We start from the raw sequence: 19,904 nt of genomic DNA on the forward strand, positions 1-19,904 counted from the left end.
CTAGGAAAAAAAAACATTCTGCGCGCACTAAGTTGACAAAAGTAAGCAGTCAGACAATAATCTTAAGTAGCCGAAAATGTTCAGTTTGCAAAAACACAGGTCCCGACTGGAATCGAGCACCCGAGATTTGTCGTCTCAAGCAAAAAATCAACAGGTCTTGACCGGATTCGGACTACGCGCCTTTGCCGTCTCAAGCTGGTGCCAGATGCAATGAATGGTTGATTGGATTTGAATTTTGAGAGGCGAAGCTATGCTTCGCGAACACTAGCGGAAACACAACAAAAAAGCTGCTTTATAAAGTGGAAAAAAAGATAGAAATTAGCCTCGAATTAGTAAAAACTTGCTACATGGTCTTCGAACCTGCTACCTCGAAAATTGGAGTCTCACACCCTGCCCTCGCGGCCACGAACGCTTAACAAACGGCAATCACTAGTCGCCTATAAAACAGCTACATATGCTAGCAAATTGCCAATGCAATGCAGCAAAAGTGGCACTAAATACAAAAAGACACGAGTAATAGTTTCGGATATAATAAACTGAAGGCACCCACACTAATTTTGCATGTAAAAAATTGGAAAGCATAAAACCACATTGTGCATAAATAATGAATTTTCAAAAATTGCGAGCTACAAACAGTTCTGAAATCTATTGAGTTCTGATTGCAAGATATATTGAGAAAATTTCTGAAATTGAGTTTTTATTTGCGGTCAGGTTGCAAAAAAAAGTAAAGTTATACTAATACACTATGCTGGCTAGCTCGTTGGTGTAAATAGTCCATTACTTTCTGGTAGAAATGATATTCGAGAAATAAGAGCAAATTTGTTGATCAGATGATTCCTCTAAGCTTATTTAGATAACTAAAACTAAAAATCCATTCGTTGGAAGAACATTTTTGAATGTCTGTGCCCGAGTGGCAGAGGCGCTCAGCTATCAAATCGAATCTCACTTCGTTCCCGGTCAGTGGATTCCCAATGTCGCCCGCCTCCTCAAAGTGGAAACGGATACTGTAAAATGGACAAAATGGCCCAGGCAATAATTAATTTTAAACATTTACACCAAGGAGAAAAATAACAGAAAACAAACCAGTGTTTATTGCGGAATTGAAAATATGAACCCGAACAAAGCCGTGTGAAATTTAAAAGAAGAAACGATTTGGCCGAAAAAAAAACTGACAAAAGTAATTATTTCTAAACACTCCCGCATTTCATTGACAAACATCATTAAACTAGAGACAATACTTTTGAGCAAATGGAGCGATTACAGCAAAAAACTATCATTTTTCTTTATTGATTATTCCCAATTTATTTCCATGTCTTTCGTTGCAGGAAATTGACAAATTCCCCTGTGAGACAGTGGAAAAACTAAAGAGATCCAAATTTTGTGCTGAAGCTGAGTCTATGATCAAAACCGAAAAAAAAAAACAGAGCCGAAAAATGTTGGAAAAGAGTAATGAACGCAAGGAAACTGAAAAAAAACGACTTGTTTTTTCAGATCTTCAGCTTTTGAATTTCGAAGAAAAAATAGATGGCCCTGAAGCTGTTTGAATTTGTAGAACAATTTTTGATGGACACTTATTTGTTAAAAACAACCCAATTTAAGAAAACTGGATCAAAGGGTAAAACTTTTATTTCGCTGCGAACTCTCATAATTAATTTCCATTTTCGAAATGAGAAGCCGACCACGTTTTTCGTGAACTATACACTTTTGCTGTTCGATAGTGGAGTTTGCCTTCCTTTTAACAATAGAAATGCAATGAACTTAAAAATAAATCACAAGTCAAACCGCGAAAAATTAAAATTGAGCGTATACAAATTTTATAAGTTTTTTTAAAAAAAAAACATAAAAAATCAGTAGGACCTATATAAAAGTACTCACTACGTTCATTACTCTTAATAATGTAGTGAATGACGTATGGCTTTGAGAAGTCAAATAATTGCAATTTTTTATATCAACAACAGCGACTCTAAAAGACTGGTTAGAATGAACCAACTTTACGCAAATCATAGTTTGACACAGAGGCAAAGCTGCGCTTCGCAAACGCTTGCGAGAACACGACCAAAAAGCAGCTATATCAAAAGAAATAAGAAAAGTAGAAATAGGCCTCGAATTAGCAAAACTCGGCTACGTGTCGCATTAGAATCTGCGACCTAGCAAATTTGAGTCTCACGCACTAACCACTCAGCCATGGATGCTTAAATTCCCCAAAAACTAGCCACCAATAACGCAGCTACATATGCTCATAAAATGCCAATTCGATGTAGTAAAAATAGCATCAAAAACGCGAGATATATTAAGTTAGAAAATTTCTACCTTAATTTAGAAGATTAGAAGATTAATTTAAACTTAATTATCAAAACTGAAAAACTACAATAGACATTTTCATAGCACAAGTTATAGCTCTAATAATGATACATAAAATTATCTGAATAATGGAAAATATAACTCATAGCACCAATCACGATGAAGATAAATAATTTGCTACTGCAAATCAGCGATTTTAAAATCGATTCTAGAGGATTTAACTTAAATCAGATTTTGATAAATTAAAATATTGCATCACGCAATCAGGATAGATAAATAGAGGAACTTAAAATTTTTCTCAAGCTTATTAGCCCGATATCAACTACTCAATTATGCGAATAGACCAGACTTCAGAGCCTGTGTCAAATACTGCCGATTGGGATTTCTTTTTCGCATCTCCTTAAAATTTTCTTTCACTAGTTTAATCAGCTCTTTCTCATTTCCCTTTCCAGCGAAGCCTTTTATTTTCTGCTTCGCAACCACCTGCGCCGCTTTCAGGAAACTCGGCGAAATATCCATGTACTCGTGAAGAGCTTCGTAAAATGTGAAATCTCCCGCGAATAAAACTCGTTCGCAAACAATTTGCGGGAAGAGAGTTTGAGTTTTGCCGTAAGCGTCAAAAAAGGTCAAAATATGACCGACTAAATGGAAAGTAGCAGCGATACTCAGAAATACTGTGTCCGGTTGGTTTTCCAGACTAACTATTTGCAGCATTTCATTCAAATGTTGCAGTTGCAAGATACACAATTTGGCGTATTTTAGAGCACTTGATGACTCAGCAAACCTTTTGTCCTGTTCGTAGAAACGATAAGCTTCGTAAAACTCTTTGGAACAAGTTTTCAGAATATCTCGAGCTTCTTTTGAGTTTAGATTGACCGAAAATTGGTTGCTAAGTCTAGTCTCAGCTTGCCCTACCAGTACTTCTGCGTATTCTGGGTTGAAGTTCAGATCTTTCAAACACTGAAAGTATTCACTTCTGGACATGAGAACTGGAACCAGAAACTTTTTGAACTTCTGGGCGAGTGGTTTGTTCTGTTCGACAAAGTCAACCATTGAGCCTTTAGAACTGATTAAGTTAATCATTTTGGAGGCGACGAAATCTTCAGATCCAAGAACTTTTAGGCAGTGAATTGTTACTTTGTAATCATAGCTCACCTGCATAACTTCGATCATCTTAATCAAAATAGTGTCAAACTTTTGTATTTCATGAAAACTGTATGACTTACCTAGACAGTGCAACGCGTGGCCTAACAAATTAATCGCCGAAAACGGCCGCAGCTCGTCCTTCAAGAGGTCAAATGCAACCCGACAAAGTTGGTCCATCAGTAAGTTTTTATTTGGCAAAATTGAAATGATCTCATCAATTGACGCATCAAAACCGGTAAACCTGTTATAATGTTCCTGAATTACGATTAACACTTCTTTTTCAATATTACAGGCTAATAACTTCGATACTAATTTCAAAAATGCAACATCTCGATCACGTATATGTGCCGCTAGAGTTTTACCAACGTCGTTCTCATGAAGTTTCAACGCCTCTCCCCAACAAGTTTTTCCGATCGAATTTTCGACTGCTGGCCGAAAAAATCCAAAATGTTTATCACAAGCCGAGAAAATAACGTCACGAGCATTTAGCTTCGGGTTGAACGGCACACTTGAAGGCATTTCGACGTATCGACGAAAATCGATTATTCTGATTTTACTTTCTAGAAGCAGTCTTGAGGTCAGGACAAAAGTTATAATCCTCATTGGTTTTGAAAAATTCAGACAGAGGTCAACTGCCATGTTTGTGAATCCAGATTTCATAAGTTCAGTTATGAAGTTAGCCAAAGTCTGATCGGATACTAGCTCTTTCTGCAAATTGAGATAGTTCCTGACTCTCTCGTCATTCCAGTCACCTTCCGAGTAATCACCTCTAGTCATATGCAACTTCAGTTCTTCTAGAATATTCTGACTTGTTTCCGGTTTCAGATCCGAGTAAATTTTGTTAAGCAACGTGTTGTATATTCTATTTTTTGCTATTTTCAATTCATCGTTATCAATTTCTGTTAAACCGATGTTCAAAATTGAACTTAGGTCTCCGATAGACAGGTTTTCTTCTTTGGACACGGCCTGAACCATTTCAGTTTCAGAAAGACCAAAGTTCACAAGTTTTTTCGATAACGTAGCCTCCAGCAAGTACTGTTTAGTTCTTCGCATTGATTCGGATTTCACAATATCTGATTTTATTGGCATAAACTGCAGATCTATCAACATCCTTTGTAAATTCAGGCCTTCGTTCAATCCCGCTTTGATAACATTAACAGCCTTTTCTATGCAATCTCTTGCAATCAATTCTGAAACTAACTTTTTAACATGCAATTCAACTTGACCAACGTTCGGAAAGTTCTGTCTCATATCCAGGGGCCAATAAAAAGGCAGTTTAAGGTCGTAAATTGTCATATAGAGATTTGCCAATCCATAATACGTAAGATTTTCTTGCAAGCCTGCAAACATGAGCACACAATGCTTTTGACATTCAAAATTGTCGAAACTTTTGACGCAAGCTTCAAAGAGTTGGTCGACAAATGTTTTATCATTTGCGTCGTCTAAAGCAGCTCCTGCTCCGAGATAGAACGATTCTATGAAGTTTTCGAAAAACTCACTGTATTTTTCCATATTTGGAATCGCCTTCAAACTTTGCAACAAGCCATCTGTAAAATGCTCAGCTTCCAACGGTTCTACGTCTTGCCTCGCAAATGTGGCAATTTCGTTGCCTAAAACCAGGGTTTCAAGTGGAACCTTGTTCAGTACCGATGCTTGCTGGTGTCCAGAAGATGATAGAGGGAACCCACATGAGCTTAAGAAGTAGTGCATAAAAGGCTCCACAGGTATAACCTCAGACGCTCCAAAAACTGCGGCGGTTAGAAACGGTTTTTCACACCTCGCGATGCTTTTTAAAACTTTCACATCTGAATCCTTTTTGACCAACCATAGAATTGATGACAGACTTTGAAAATGAGCAGTCGGTTTTGAGCCATCTGTGCTGCTACTCGATGACGTGTTTTCTTCTTTGATTGTGTAGTCAATCGATTTTCTGGTGTCTAGAACCCGTGTTCCTAAAGAAAGTCCATCGTCGTCACCCGAGTTCTGCTTGATTTTCGAGATTAAACTCCGACGCGCTTTGGACGCAGAAGGAGCAAGAGATTTCCTCTGTCCTCTCAAAATTGAAGCATAAGCTGAGTAGTTTTCGAAGCATAACAAGAAGTGCTCCTTTAAAGGACACTCTTCCATGTCATTTATGAGTTGCATTAAATCGTCAATCCACAAACCAAATCTTTGAGCGAAACCCAAAAAGTCAGCCCAGTAGTAAAAGGGATCCTGGTTATTAATCTTAACTAATCTAGTCAGCGGGAAGAATTTCAAATAAGGAGAAAACATGAAAAGAAATGATGCGTCGGTCAGAAAGTTGCAGAAAAAGTCTGAGAAGTCACTTCCGCCGTATCCTAACATGTTTCTCTTGGAGTCTGCATAACTATCGATGACCTTTCCCGAGATCCTCTCAAATATTTTGAGGTCTACGCAGTCACTGTCAAAATTATTTCCATCCAATAGTCTTGCGCTGTGACGATTTTTTAGGAAGTTTAGGAGCTGTATTTTCATTCGCAGATAGAGAGGAAGTTCTCCCATCATCATTAGAAGAACTACTGCAGATGACACAATGACGTCATTTTTCGCATTTTCGCACGCAATGTCGAGAATATTTCGCACGCAGTGAAGTCTAAACTGCACTCTGGTTTTGTCTTTCAACGATGTCCATCGCAGCAGAATTATTTGAAACGCAAAAGATGGTCTTCCATGCATGAGAAAGTATTCGAAACTTGGTAAATAATGGTTAAATTCTGACACATCCATTACATCTTCAAAGTTCGGGTAGGTGCTCGGCAATTCAGAGAAGCTACCCGCTAGACCGACCGATCGCCTACGTTCGTTTGTTTTTTGCCAAAGAAACAGGCGCTCTGTCTTAACACCAATACTGTTTTCAAGCAGATCATACATCGAGCATGTGATAAGTTCCGGATATTCATCGCCAAGCATCAATTTTATAGTCTCATAAGACTGTGCGGCTTCCAGACACCGCGGCATGAACACCTTCCTTTGATCTTCCGTCATTAGATCCCAGTAAGACAGCATGGCTAGGTCGCTCAACCCCGGTTCCTGGAATGTCGACTTCTGCATCCAGAGAACTTTTGAATCCACCACAGTTTGAGCGAACTCCTCTTGACGAAGGTTTTGACCCAGTTTGTGATACACTATAATATTTTTCACATCCCAGTTAAAGCCGGAGAGATCACATTTTTCCACATCCACCAACGGTAACAAAGCCATAAGCGCATTTGATGACAGTTTTCCGTCAATTTTCGCCAATTTGCAAAACGATTTCAGCAATTCAGTTGCATCAGCTTTTAGGAATCTAGTATTGTCTTCAGTGTAAACGTAAAATTCCAAAGTTTGCTCAACTGTCGGAAACACGAAATCTGTGAAAACATAAACGTGTTCTAAAATCTCATTTCGGATATCATAACTTAAGTTTCGAACTACTTCGAAAATGTCGCTCGCTACAAAATCACATTTACTAATCAAATTTTTGGCGGCGTCAATTTGATTGTATTTCAGCGAAAACTTCAATTGGTCCAATTCCGAAACTAAGTGGCTAGCTCCAATTGAGCATAGCAGATCACGCTTTGATTCCTCTGAGAATTTGACAAGAGCATCGAATGAAAACTTCATGGAGCCGTCTTCATCATGTAGTTGGGATAAATCATTTGTCATCATTTTTTTAATATGATCTATGACCTCTGAACCCAAATTAATAGCCAGTTTCGAGTTTTCCTCCAAATACTGAAACATTTGTTTGGCAAACTCCGGCTCAAAACTACGACTCAAAATATCAACCAGAGCCTTTTGTGGCCTCAAATCGGCTTTCTGAAGCGTCTTTTTAATTTTAGCGTCTGATTCTTTTGAAATAAGCATTTGGACAACTTGTCTGCAGGCTGATTTTTGGACAAACGTCGCTCCGAGGTTCATGTTTCTTTTCGGTGCTTTCACCGAAATTTCTTCTTTTGTCGCTTGCTTTGGGTTAGCTCCCAATTTGGATGGTTGAATAGATGGTCGCAACTCAAATTTGACCCTAAGAGAGGTCAAGCACTTAGTGAGCCCATTCAAAATGAACTTTTTTGCTGCAGTTTGTGATTTCCTATCTTCACACAAGGCTTTGAAAACTCGCAAAACATGCTGATGTAATCTGGTTATGCTCACTTTCAAAAATGGATGAGACGCATTGAAATCAATCGCACACAAACAGTCGCATATTTCAGTCACCGACTCAAGATAATCTTCACTTTCACTAGTCGAAACATCAAGTTTACTCGTGAAAATATTTTCCCAATACGACAGGAAAAACGTGAGCAAGTTTTTCTGCAGCAGCGTGATATCTTGTTTTGCCGATTTGTGTTCAAGAACCAGATCCATGTTGTTAAGTTTGTTGTTTATTTTTGAGCTAGTGTTTGAATTTGAAGCCACAGCAACTTCGTCGAAATGCATCAAAATGTTCAATTTTTGTTTCTCGACTAGAATTACGGCTTTTATTGAAGGACAGCTAAATACAGTTTGACTTTCCATTAACTGCAAAGAACGCATCGTTTGTCCCGTTTTCATGTCCAAAACAGCAAATTCATTTGACGACCACAGGAACAATTTCCTATCGAATATGCAGAAACTTTCAGTACCTACTGAAAAGGGTAACAGCACCGTCCCCCACTTAATTCCGTCTTCCATAAAATGCAGTCTGGCCTCACTTTTGGTCGTTCTCTTGGAAAAATCAACTTCAAAGTCTGTTTTGACCAAGTAGGCACCAGCGACCGCCGCCATAAATTTATGCTCTAGAGAAACACTGAACGAGTAAAATTTCTCTCTCGGTAGAGGAATTTTGGATATTACTTCTTTTTGAACACAGCTGTAAGTTAAAATGAGGCTCTTTTCGGAACATACAATTACAAAATCTTCCAGTAAATGGGCGTTTACCGTTTCGACTGCTAAGGGCATTTGGAACTCGTACTTCACTTTGTGAGTTTTGAAGCCAGTTTGAATCACGACGAAATATCCATTCGTTGCTATTAGTAAAACTTCGTTGCTATTAGTTTCCGATTCTTTGCATGATTTTATATGCAATTGTTCTGATTTCAAATTCCATTCAAACAATTCAAAATTTGATTCAAAATCATTTTGAGGAGAAACGTGAATGAAATACAGATTTTCATCTTTCCATGCTAATGTCACAACTCCTTTCGATGTTTTCCGAAGAACTAACACTCCCGAAATCGACAACCACTTGGCTTCGGAGTTTCTCGGTCGTGTAAGTTGTAAAGGCTTGTTCGGCTCACTTCGGAAAAACGACACTTTCTCATTGTTCAAACACGAAGCGTATATTTCAGGAACAGCTTCTGATGTTCCTTCCTTTAATTCGGCTAGAAGCAAAAGTTCATTTCGTACAACTCTAGAGGAATTTTCGATACTAAGTTGGTTGACACTCAGAGGGAACAAAAACATCACTATTGAAGATCGCTTTATTTCACATAAACACTTCTGGAAAAGAGCTTTTGTTGATAGATTTTTGTAGGCACTAAATGTTTTTTTAATGTAACAGTTCATATGCAGGTTTTGACGACACACTAGTCTTAGTTTTTAGATACATGATGGTCAAAAACGATATTCTCTGAACATTCTTTGCGCAGAGACAGGTGGAAAATGGGACGCTCTTTAAAACCAACGAGGTCGTAAACTAGAGCCAACTCGCTAAATCCCTATCCTGGACCTGATTTATAGTAAGGCACTTTAATACAGCGTTATATGCCATGACTGAAAACATCAGTTGTAAGACTTCTTGTTTAAAAGAGCGACTGACAGACATATGTATTATCAATCCTGTTATCAATCCATGACATAATTTCTACATCTAAAACAAAACTGCACCTAAATAAACTAAAATAATGCCCTATTTGAAGGCCGAATTGAAAGCACGGCCAATCACCAGTCGTCTCACTTCCGAAGTTCCAGCTCCAATCTCGTAGAGTTTCGCATCTCGCAACAACCTGCCGGTCGGGTAGTCGTTTATATAACCATTGCCACCCAGACACTGTACTGCATCTAGGGCACACTGAGTTGCGTTTTCAGCCGAGAGGAGAATAATTGCGGCACAGTCTCTCGCGCTGAAGTTTCCTTCGTCGGCTGCTCGGGCTAAGTTGTACAGGTAGCTACGACACGAGTTAAGTCGGGTGTACATATCTGCCATTTTACCTGGAAGCATATATTCCTCGTCAGAAAACCTTCAAATTGGAGCAAGAAAACTTCAACTCCGATAGATAACTGACACCTTATTCAATCTTGTCAATTTCAAACAGCAATGCATAAAAATATTATCATTTCTATGAGTCGAAGTTATTATTTTTAAGGTCTTAACTAATATTTTGTTTATCTTCAAAAGTATATATTCGGATTTGATAACGATTGCTTGACAAAACCAACCTTGCATGAACTGGAAATGGGCAATGGGGGCTCCGAAAGCCTCTCTTGTATGCAAATAAGGAACTGTCACATCTAGACATGCTTGCATAATACCAACTGGCCCAGCAGCCAGCACTAGCCGTTCCAGGTCCAGTCCACTCAACATGACATAAACTCCTCTGCCCTCCTGGCCCAGCATATTCTCAGCTGGCACACGGCAGTTGTCGAAGATAAGTTCACAAGTTGTGGATCCACGCATACCTTCATAAACAAGGCAAATAATTCAATCAAATTTAAGTAACAGAAGCAGTTATTCTGTTGCAAATGTATCAAAATCGATCACTCACGGTTCACGTTTAATATCAGTTTTAGGAACTTCGAGAAGAAAAATTTAAAAACAAACAATTTCGGAGAATAACTTCAGATCGTCTGAGCTGATTCTGGAACTCAGGGATATTTCCGTGATACGAAAATTATTTAGCCTTATTTAAAAAAAACTTTTGACCCTGACAGCTCGATACAATATTCCAACAAGGCATGGTAGCATCACTAACCTAACTTGTCCAGCTTAGGTCCAGTTGAGAACCCTTTCATGTCTTTCTCAATCACAAACGCCGATATGCTATGTTGTGGCTTTCTCTCGCTCCCTGCCGTTTTTGCATACACTACCAACGTATCCGCATCTGCACCATTTGTAATCCAGAACTTGGTACCATTCAGGATATACGAATTACTACTTTCATCAAACTGCGCTTTGAGCTTCATACTTACAACGTCAGATCCGCTATTCACTTCACTCATTGCTAGAGCTCCTATGTGCTCGCCAGAAATTAATTTAGGAAGATACTTCTCTTTTTGAGAATCATTACCATGTCTGACAATTTGGTTCACGCATAAATTAGAATGAGCCCCGTAACTCAGTCCAATAGACGCACTGGCACGTGATAATTCCTCCATCGCTATACAGTGAGCAAGATAGCCCATCCCAGAACCCCCATACTCTTCAGGCGCTGTGATTCCCAGAAGGCCCAGGTTTCCCAACCTTTTCCAGAAATCTTTCAGTTCTGAGAAATTGTTCTCTTTATCAATGCGCTCTGCGTGAGGAGCCAGTTCATCTTGGGCAAACTTTGAAACTGTTCTTCTAAGTTCCACCTGGTCGGAACTTAAACCATATAGTCTATCATCTACTTCGGTTGCTGGATGATAATGCCTGGATAGAGCAATTACGGGGGAGCGTAACTTGGGTAAGATAATTAATCTGCTAATATTGCACAACATTACATGTCTGAAAGGTACGGGTTAAAATTAAAGCTTGTTTCCAACAGAATGCGCGACAGATTTTTAAGAACAGACGTTCTCAGATTCTGACATAATACTATCATCAGCTGCAGCTACAAAAAAAATTCCATGCTCCATCTGCCGGCAGAATCAGGCAGGTACTATCTAAAACATATTCGCATGTGTTACAAGGACGATTACGTGAACTATGGTGACAAAACACAATGATGGAAACTCTTCTAATTCTACACTTTTTTGCTATGTTAGCGCTGGTAATATAAATTAGTACAAATGAGCTCTCTAATATAATATAACTCATTAGCTAGATATTAGCTCCTTAAGCGTTAGGAATGTGATGACTTCTTTGAGAAACTCGGCTGGTTTCTCCGAGTGCACCCAGTGACCTGTGTCCAGTGTTGTTAAAGATACGTCCGAAAACAAATGTTTCAGCTGCTCGATGTCCTTGTCTCTAAAATAAAAACAAATAATTTTTAAATTCTTTAGCTTCATCCTCGTTTAAAAAACACGATCAACATACAAACAATTATTTAAATTGAACCGAAAACATAAGTTGAAAGAAAATGTTTCGGTCAACTAAACAAAAAACGTCAAAACTTTTTTTTTTTTAAATCACTTCGCGCAAAATTTCAGAACTAATCAAAAATGGTCCCAAATCTTTGCAAAACGCTTTTCAGAATCAAATTGATAGCTCGAAATAAGAGCGCATCATAAACTCAGATTATCACATGCACAAAAAAAAAACAACTTAGACAAAAATATTACTCACAAAATATAGTTGGACTTGGCACCTCTCACACACAGCATCGGTACATCAATAGGACCCTTCGTTAATCTGCTCTTGTATGCCTCGAAAGTGGTGTCCCATTTCGAGGACCTGTAGGACTCCAAGTATTTAGCTATGGCTGATACATTACACCTCCACTGTACTCCATCTTTGTCTGGCGACTGCATCAAATTTGTGAGAAGAAACGCCTGGACAGCCATGCTCTGTAAAACAAAGGTATTGCTCCACTAAAACTTTTTGGGGTAAAAGCTTCATGAAGTGATATCTTTCGATAGGCAAATGGATTGCCCGTAAAAAGTAAATTGATCAAAACTGAAAATTTTTTTGTCTTACAAGACCTTTTGCTTAAAACTTGGTGCCTCAAAATCAAATCTGAGAGCTTTCTGGCATTTAATTTTAAATGACATGCTGGCTTTGGGGGCTAGTTGAACGTCGGTTCTCATTTATTGAATATGAGTTTAATCTTATAGAAAACAGTAAGTTCTTCCTAAAGATATAATTTTAATTTCAAACTCACCTCTAGGAAAGAAATTGATGCTCCGACTTTCGTAACGAAAGTAACGGATAATTTGTGTTCGGGTGGGTTTTTTTCTTGAGACAAGATTCGACTTTTTAACTAGCCATTTTTGGCGGAACTTTTTTATATCATTCAAAAGATGTTGTCCTGAGCTTAAATTTGAAAAGATGTTTCACCTGTGATCATTTTCTCTAATCTTTCACCTGTGATGTTTCACCGGTGAAAAGTTACGGGGGTTTAAAGATTGCCATTTTGGCCATATTGGAACAATTAACGCGCGGCATATTTCGCGCTATTAACGTTTAAGCGGAGATGTAATCCGTCATAGAAATCGTTCCAAATTGGTTCAAGAAAGCTTATTTGCCATAATTTATTTGTTAATAGGAGCAAAATCTATCTTTTTGTACTTTATATGGCGTGTAGGGGGAAGATTTTCAAAAAATTTCAAATAAAAAAAAGTTTTATTTTTTACATTCAATTTTTTCATGTTATTAGACCTTAAAAGGCAGTCGGAACATTCAGGGCTTCACCCTGAAACGAGAAGTCTTGTTTCAATTTGTTTTCAAATAGCCACCTTGTAAATAAAGATTTCATGACCGGAGGGCGCTGGGTTATAGTTGAAATAATTGTCTGAATCACGGGCATTTTTTTGGGAAGAAAATGCTTTAACAGCCTTTTTGCAAGGTTTAGAACAAATCTCGATTTTCAGCAGATAATCCAACTCAAAGTTAGCATATATCGGCTCCTACAGCATTCTATTTAGAAAATTCAATCAGCGTATTAAAAAATCGACAAATTTAACGTTATTCAATTAATTATAAACAATCCATGCTTTCCCGCAGTACTGCTACGACCACAAAAATTGGTACCAACTTTGTGTTAGAGTGTTTCAGTTTTTTCGCCGTTTCTTTTCCAAGCAACATCATGTACTACAAATAAACGTCAGATGGGCTCGAGTTTATGTCATATAAAAGCCCTTTCAATCCTGATTCGATCCACATGTAAGAACTAGCAAAAAAATTAACTCTCAAGAAAAAACCAGTTTAATCAAGAGTTTCTGTGTGAATGCTGTTAACGGCAGTTATGGGACAGAAGAATTTCGACTGTTCATTTTTCAACCCTTTTAATTTTAATTTTTTAACCCATAAAATGAACGAACACATTTTCTGCATTGTTGTCGAGTTCTTTGTTACTACATGATGGCCATGGCTAACAATTTGACTCCTGATGCATGAAACTATTTGAAATCTCGTCGGATCAAAAATAGGAAACTGCTGATTTCAAGGCGCTGGATATTAGCTGGTCAGAAAGTTATTTTGGATGCTGAGAACCTCGTGAACAATACAAGGAGCCAAAAAACCGTTCATCAGAAGGCCTCAGATTTTAGCTAGGTTATCAAAAAAAGTCTCAGAAAATATAAGAAGTAACTCGGAAAACTATTAAGCAATTGCAAAAAAAGTAGACTTAGAATTCATAAATCTGATTTAAAGTATTTTGTAGCGAATAATCGATCCGCAAAGTGATCCCTTTTAGTGTATGGCCTTGCTAAGATCTTATACTTTCAAAGATTTGTTTGGAGTCCAAAAGATCAAAATATTTTTGTAGCACAAAAAAAACACTCTTTTAGCGCCCAAAACTACTTTCTGACCAAATTTGATTGAGTGACAAAACAACGCCTTGAAACCAACATTTTACATTTTTCTATCCGGCCAAGTTGTTTTAAATAGTTTCCTTCATCATATGTCAAAACTTTTGACAATAACCTCATGTTACGTAGAAAGCGACTAAAACATGAAGGTTCAAAATTAAAAATTACAACAATTTTGTTTCTGTGACAGTGCATTGGTTATATATTTTAAAACTAAAAATAATTGAATCCTTTTTTTCCAAAATGCAATCATAAGAACACATCACTATTGAGCTGCGAAACGGTTTATAGAAACATTTATAGATCTTTCGAGGTTATCAACACTGATGTATCTCGAGAAAAAGGCACATAAAGATTGATTCGATTAAAAAATCTCCAACTTCCTTCTCAAAAGTCAACTCCCAAAATCTACTTAGCTACGAAAAAATATGGTTGCTTTTGCAAAACTTCATTTCAATTATCACTGGGGTCGGATTTTCATGTGCAACCTGTGCGTCAACCGGCTATACTGTATACTTTGTTTTTATCGAAGTTAAGAGGTTTAAATGTTTGAGTAAAAGTACAACCAAAAATTGTGACTATGGTCTTACCGGAATTTTATCCTCCAGCACATCTGATATTTCAGCCTTGACTTCAGACACACTCTTCCCGTCAAAGTAAGACAAGTCGACACTCTTCAGGATTTTAATGGCAGCAAAAGGCGAATTTATGTCATCTGTTGTCACTAGTGTCTTCATTTCTCTCGCGAAGGGGTTGGAGTCTTCAATGATAGTGGCACAAAACAGATCGGGCTGAAAATTTTACAATGAGTTATAATATACTGTATAATACAATTTGTAGATAATTTCCGATTTTTCGTACCAAGAAATGTAGCAAAAGGATTTCGAAAAATTAAACACTCATTGACTTGTAAAACTACGCGTCATATATGCATTGTTGAAAAAAAAACAACGTCAAAACCTTTAGACTTGAAAACCATCAAAAAGACATTAAACAGAGGAAAAACTTGTAGAGAAATAGCTGAAAGCTCATTAAATCCCTGGTTTCAAAAAATCCCAAGTTGCGAAACTAAACCTGACCATAGGAATGATTAAGTCAACTTACGTTGTTGAAGACAGCGTCAAATGCCACCCTTCCGCCCATACTATGTCCTAGCAAGATACACTTGGAAGGATAGATGTGATTGGTGAGGTAGTGGATGACGTCATTGGCCATGGCTGGTTGAGAGTGGGAGGGGGAATGAGGACTGTCTCCGTGGTTCCTCAGGTCCAAGCAATGTACCTAGTATGAGCATAATTTCATTAATATTATGGCGCAGTGTTATTGATATTTGCATAAAAGAAAGATTGATATTCGACAATTGCAAAACAGATTCAAAAATTTTTGAAACGTAAGGTTTTTAAATTCTAACGTAAAAACGAAGCCTCTTTTTGCTTGAGCACGAAAACTGATAGATAAATTTTTTGAATTGAATCAAAAAAGCCGTGTAGACTTGTTACATTCATCATGAGACCGAAGCAAAAAATTAAGAAAGGAATGAAAAGCCTATTCAGATGACGAATTTCACCAAAAATATTGGCAAATTATTGAGTAAATTGTGGGATTCGAACTCAAGTCTAAAAACTTGATGACACTAACTTATCTCCTTGATTCCTGAACCGCTTTTAACTACAATCGTATCGATGCGATTAAAGACACGGGCTCTCTTTCGGGCTCTCTCTAACCAACTGAGCTCTTTCGGGCCCACGAGTACGTAGATACAAAAGATTCAAGTGATTCTGTTAAACAGGTTGACCCCAAAAAACGTCTATATTCCGGTTTGATAACGCTTGCTAATCGCAAGCGTAAACAATCCAAAAACTACCCTCCAATTTTTAGATAATCTCCAAAATCAGAAGATTATAGCTAGGACAACGTAAAAACCAGTAGAAAAAGACAAAAGTAGACTTCCAATTGAATTAACCTGATAAATGGGAAATTTCCAGGCCAAAACTTCTTGACACTGAAAGCACTTTTTGGATTTTTTGGGTGTATTTGTTTACTTATGAGAGGTCTGACCAAAAAATCTTTGGCACTCTGATTTCTTTATGCATCAACAGATAAATTCCAGAAAAAAACCAGAGCAACCAAGAAAATTAAGAATACCTCAGTGAAATTAACTATATAAAAACAAATTTTTTCTACAGACATTGGACACTTTCTCAATAGCTTCAATGGGTTTAGACCAGCTAGGCTGTTATTTCCACAGTTTTTGAGCCAATCTAAGTAACATAGATTCAGGTTACACGACCTGCCCGGACTCGAAGTCATAGCTAGCGCCTTTAGTCAAATGCACTTAAGTAACCTCAACACCATCTCCGCGGCATCACTAACTGTATAGCTTCAGTTTAAAGGCATAAATTCAAATCGACCTATATAGTTTACGATTCAAACCTAAAGTGAGAGTGATCCAAACCGCTGTAGTTTTCGAGAAAAAAAATTTAAATATTGAAAAAAACGGGTATCTGATATGCAGGCATGGTCAAAATGTGTGTTGGTTGACAAAATTTCAGATACGAGGAAATTATTCAGTGATTCTATTGGACAAAGTGTTAACAAGAAAAAGAATTGCGAACTGATAAAACTTGGCAAACAAATCTGTAAAATTCAAAAACAGAAATAAGTATTTGAAATAAAAATTAAAAATTTTATAAAAATTGTAATAAAAATTCCTCAAAAATCTTGTAACTCAATTATCCTTACCAATGGAGCTTTAGAAGGTAATATGTTACAATAAATAGTAGCTTTGAGATTAGAGTATATAGTAAATTTGAGAACTATAATGCATAAAATAGCTATTTTATTTTCAATCAATCGTACATGCTGCTAAGATAGGTTTTATAAATACATTACTTTGCCAGATAAAATGTTTTTCAAAAATTCAAGATTTTCACATTTTTTGCCAAAAAATTGACTTTTGAATAAATTATGACACAGAGGCGAAGTTGCACTTCGTATACACAAGCAAACACATGGCCGATAACGCTACTGGGAAAAACTGAATGAGTAAAACTTTGAATCTACAAAATTTCTTTGTTGACGCACGCCAATTATGGTCTAGATAATTGCTAAGTGACGCAAGACAATTATGAATCATTAGCAGTATCAGTCAATTTGAAAAAAAAAAGATATTTCTCAATTGCACATGCCTCAACTTATAGTTTAACTAGTATACGAAAAAGTTCATTAAAATCTCCCCCCTAAGTGACCAACCGTAGAATGTCCCCCCAAGCCGCGCATTAAACTTGAAAATTTATACTGTATAATGCATGCATTTCGAACAATAGCATTTGAATGCTCTTAATCATCTAAGCTAACGTATTTTTAATCAATTTTCTCTAAATTAATTTGATTTTATAAATCTAAGGTATACTCAGTTTTTTCCTGAAAAATCCATATTTCCCCCTAAATCAATTTGGCGGGTGAGAAGGGAAATTGCACGGTTGATCAATTTGTGCTAATATCCTTAGCAGTGGCTGTACATAATAGCTGGTTATTGGTCAAATGAACACATGTTGTCGCAACATTTGCGTCTCAACAATATTTGCGACTTAGGTTCGAAAAAAGAGAGTTCATACTATAACTCAAGCTTTGCTGATGTAGACACTGTTCGAAGCATAACAAAAAGCAATCCAGCTATTAAACTTGAACCTGCGACATTGTAATATATCACCTTTTAGAAACGGTATTCAGAAAACAAGAAGACAGCTGAACCTTCAAAAAAAATCGCGCTACAGGAACTAAGCCGACAAAAACAAAGAGAGGGACGACAGAATTTGAAATTTTCTAATTTGCAAAAAAAACAGGTCCGGACCGATTCGAACCACAAGCCTTTGTCGTCCTGAGGAAGTTTGTTAAAGCTACGACAGATACGCTGGATAGTGGATTGAAATTATTGTTAACCAACTTGTACGAAGTCGTCTACGGAGAGAAAAACTACTACCCTGTTATAACATTCTCGCTAATAAGTAAGGGTAAATATAAAATAAAAACGATATTTGTATGATAATGACTATTTGTTACGTCTAATTTTGTTTGAAAATTTGTTGCTAAACTTAATTATTTGGAGAAATAAACTTTCTTTCTTTCTTTTTATGTCGAACTCGTTTCGGTTATCGGCAAGTTAACAAATAATTCACTGCTTATCGGGCAATGCAAACACCAGCAAAACTTTTTCTGACAATATTAGCTCATTCCTCCGAGTTAATTTTTGAATTTAAATTTTTTTATTCCAGTTCCTCTTTTATTGGATTGTACCGAATTTCAGGCAGTCATAATAAACTGAGGACAGCTCAAATACGAGACGAGCTTCTGAGCTCTTTTTTTCAGATTCGGAATAAAAATGTTCCGCCTTTTTTAAAATAATAATCGGTTAGACCTCCTTGGGGGGATCCCACTTTTGCTATTTAAGCACATTCCTTTCTGTCCAACCTTCCGAGTTTTTCTAAAAACTCCAATAAACAAAATTGAGGGGATCGGAAAATTAATTTGGCCGACCTAAAAAGAGCACCACCCTTCCTCAAAAACGCTGCATCAGCGCTTAGTCACTGCTGAGCATTTTGAATACAACAATTTCAAGGTTAAGAACTAGTGCTGATTTAAATTATGCGGACTTAAAACGCGTTTTGCTCAAATTGGGTCGACTTTAGGTGAAAAATGATTAACACAACTTCATTAGAGTTTCAACAGAATTAATAAGGTGCGATTTAATTTATGAAACTCGGGCCCTACATTATTCCCCAAAACTGGGTCTTTTTGGCTTCTTTTATTTAATCAAGAATTACGCTGAAACTACTTCGTCGACCATTGGCATAATTATATCAAAGTGAGCCCCTTACGTAGCCCAACAAAACTTTTATACGGGTATACACTCAAAAAAATTGCATAAGCTTATGTTTTTTGATAGACAAAAAAGATCGTTTTTACTATAGAAAACACCATTTTTTATTTAAAAACAATTTTTAAACATTTTGCGCAATTTTTGGAGTGTATACCCTTCTCGAAGTTTGTTGGATTACGTAAAAGGCACAATTTGCTAAATTATTACACAGGTCGACTAAGTAGTTTCAGCGTAATTCTTGATTAACTGAAAAAGCCAAAAAGTCTCAATTTGGGGTGAAAATTTGGTTCTGAATTCCGCAAAAACACCATGAAAATTCTCGAAAACTATACGCACTTTGTCCACTTCACTTTTAGTCTTATCTCAACTCAGTTTCATAAAAACGCGTTTAAAATTTCAATTTTTGTTCGTTTTGTCCGGATAATTTAAATCAGCACAGTGGCTGTCCTAGAGTTGATTCCGAGCTAGCATGACTTCGGTGAAAATAATTAGGCAGCAGTTATTTTATTCTGATTTCAGTTAGAGTTTTGCGATGATTCATCATTCTTGTAATGGTGCAGACAATAATTCGACATATTTTGTCCAGTTATGATATTTGATCTACTTACGTCAATAGAGCACTGCTTCGCAATTCTTCGAGACAACGCACTGAAATTTCTACTATTTCCGAATACACCATGCAACATAACCATGACAGGCGAATTTTCGACTTTCGATTTAGCCGAATGTACTTGAGCATTGAGCTCTATTACATCTTCAGATTGAGCTTCTGCTAATGTGCTGCTTTGTCGGATGAACTTCTTGGATTCGTTACATAATAATTTTCGGTAGTTAAATATAGTGCGTAGCTTCATGACTTATATGAAAAGGTCATCTGTATCATTAAAACACCTGTCATTTAGTAACACGGGTGTCTAACCATGTCCTCGCTTGC

At 37.1% G+C, this 19,904-nt stretch overlaps 2 protein-coding genes across 2 annotated transcripts; both read right to left on the reverse strand.

Annotated features, from left to right (window-relative positions):
• Nucleotides 1-9,242: 9,242 nt before the first annotated feature.
• LOC134845593 (isovaleryl-CoA dehydrogenase, mitochondrial-like) lies at nt 9,243-11,125 on the reverse strand. The gene is made up of 3 exons (XM_063862558.1): nt 10,398-11,125; nt 9,865-10,104; nt 9,243-9,636 (listed from the first exon to the last, which is right to left on the reverse strand). Exons 1-3 carry the CDS (start codon nt 11,119-11,121, stop codon nt 9,335-9,337), a joined length of 1,266 nt encoding a protein of 421 aa, XP_063718628.1. The 5' UTR covers nt 11,122-11,125; the 3' UTR covers nt 9,243-9,334.
• A 241-nt stretch (nt 11,126-11,366) lies between these two features.
• Nucleotides 11,367-19,847, reverse strand: LOC134845594 (sn-1-specific diacylglycerol lipase ABHD11-like). Its single transcript, XM_063862560.1, has 5 exons — nt 19,579-19,847; nt 15,196-15,372; nt 14,682-14,882; nt 11,909-12,129; nt 11,367-11,590 (listed from the first exon to the last, which is right to left on the reverse strand). The coding sequence occupies exons 1-5, from the start codon at nt 19,822-19,824 to the stop codon at nt 11,440-11,442; spliced, it is 996 nt and encodes a 331-aa protein (XP_063718630.1). The 5' UTR covers nt 19,825-19,847; the 3' UTR covers nt 11,367-11,439.
• Nucleotides 19,848-19,904: the final 57 nt, after the last annotated feature.

This window comes from Symsagittifera roscoffensis, chromosome 5 (genome assembly GCF_963678635.1).
Source record: "Symsagittifera roscoffensis chromosome 5, txSymRosc1.1, whole genome shotgun sequence".
In the NCBI taxonomy this organism is placed as follows: Eukaryota; Metazoa; Xenacoelomorpha; order Acoela; family Convolutidae; genus Symsagittifera; species Symsagittifera roscoffensis.

Coding starts and splice junctions, on each gene's coding strand:
- LOC134845594 (XM_063862560.1), bottom strand. CDS start 19,824: ATGAAGCTACGCACTATATTTAACTACCGAAAATTATTATGTAACGAA. Junction 15,373..19,578: donor CGAAGCAGTGCTCTATTGAC/GTAAGTAGATCA, acceptor TGCTCATACTAG/GTACATTGCTTGGACCTGAG. Junction 11,591..11,908: donor GCCAAGTCCAACTATATTTT/GTGAGTAATATT, acceptor TTTTTATTTTAG/AGACAAGGACATCGAGCAGC.
- LOC134845593 (XM_063862558.1), bottom strand. CDS start 11,121: ATGTTGTGCAATATTAGCAGATTAATTATCTTACCCAAGTTACGCTCC. Junction 10,105..10,397: donor ACCTAAGCTGGACAAGTTAG/GTTAGTGATGCT, acceptor TTGTTTATGAAG/GTATGCGTGGATCCACAACT. Junction 9,637..9,864: donor CCATTTCCAGTTCATGCAAG/GTTGGTTTTGTC, acceptor ATATGCTTCCAG/GTAAAATGGCAGATATGTAC.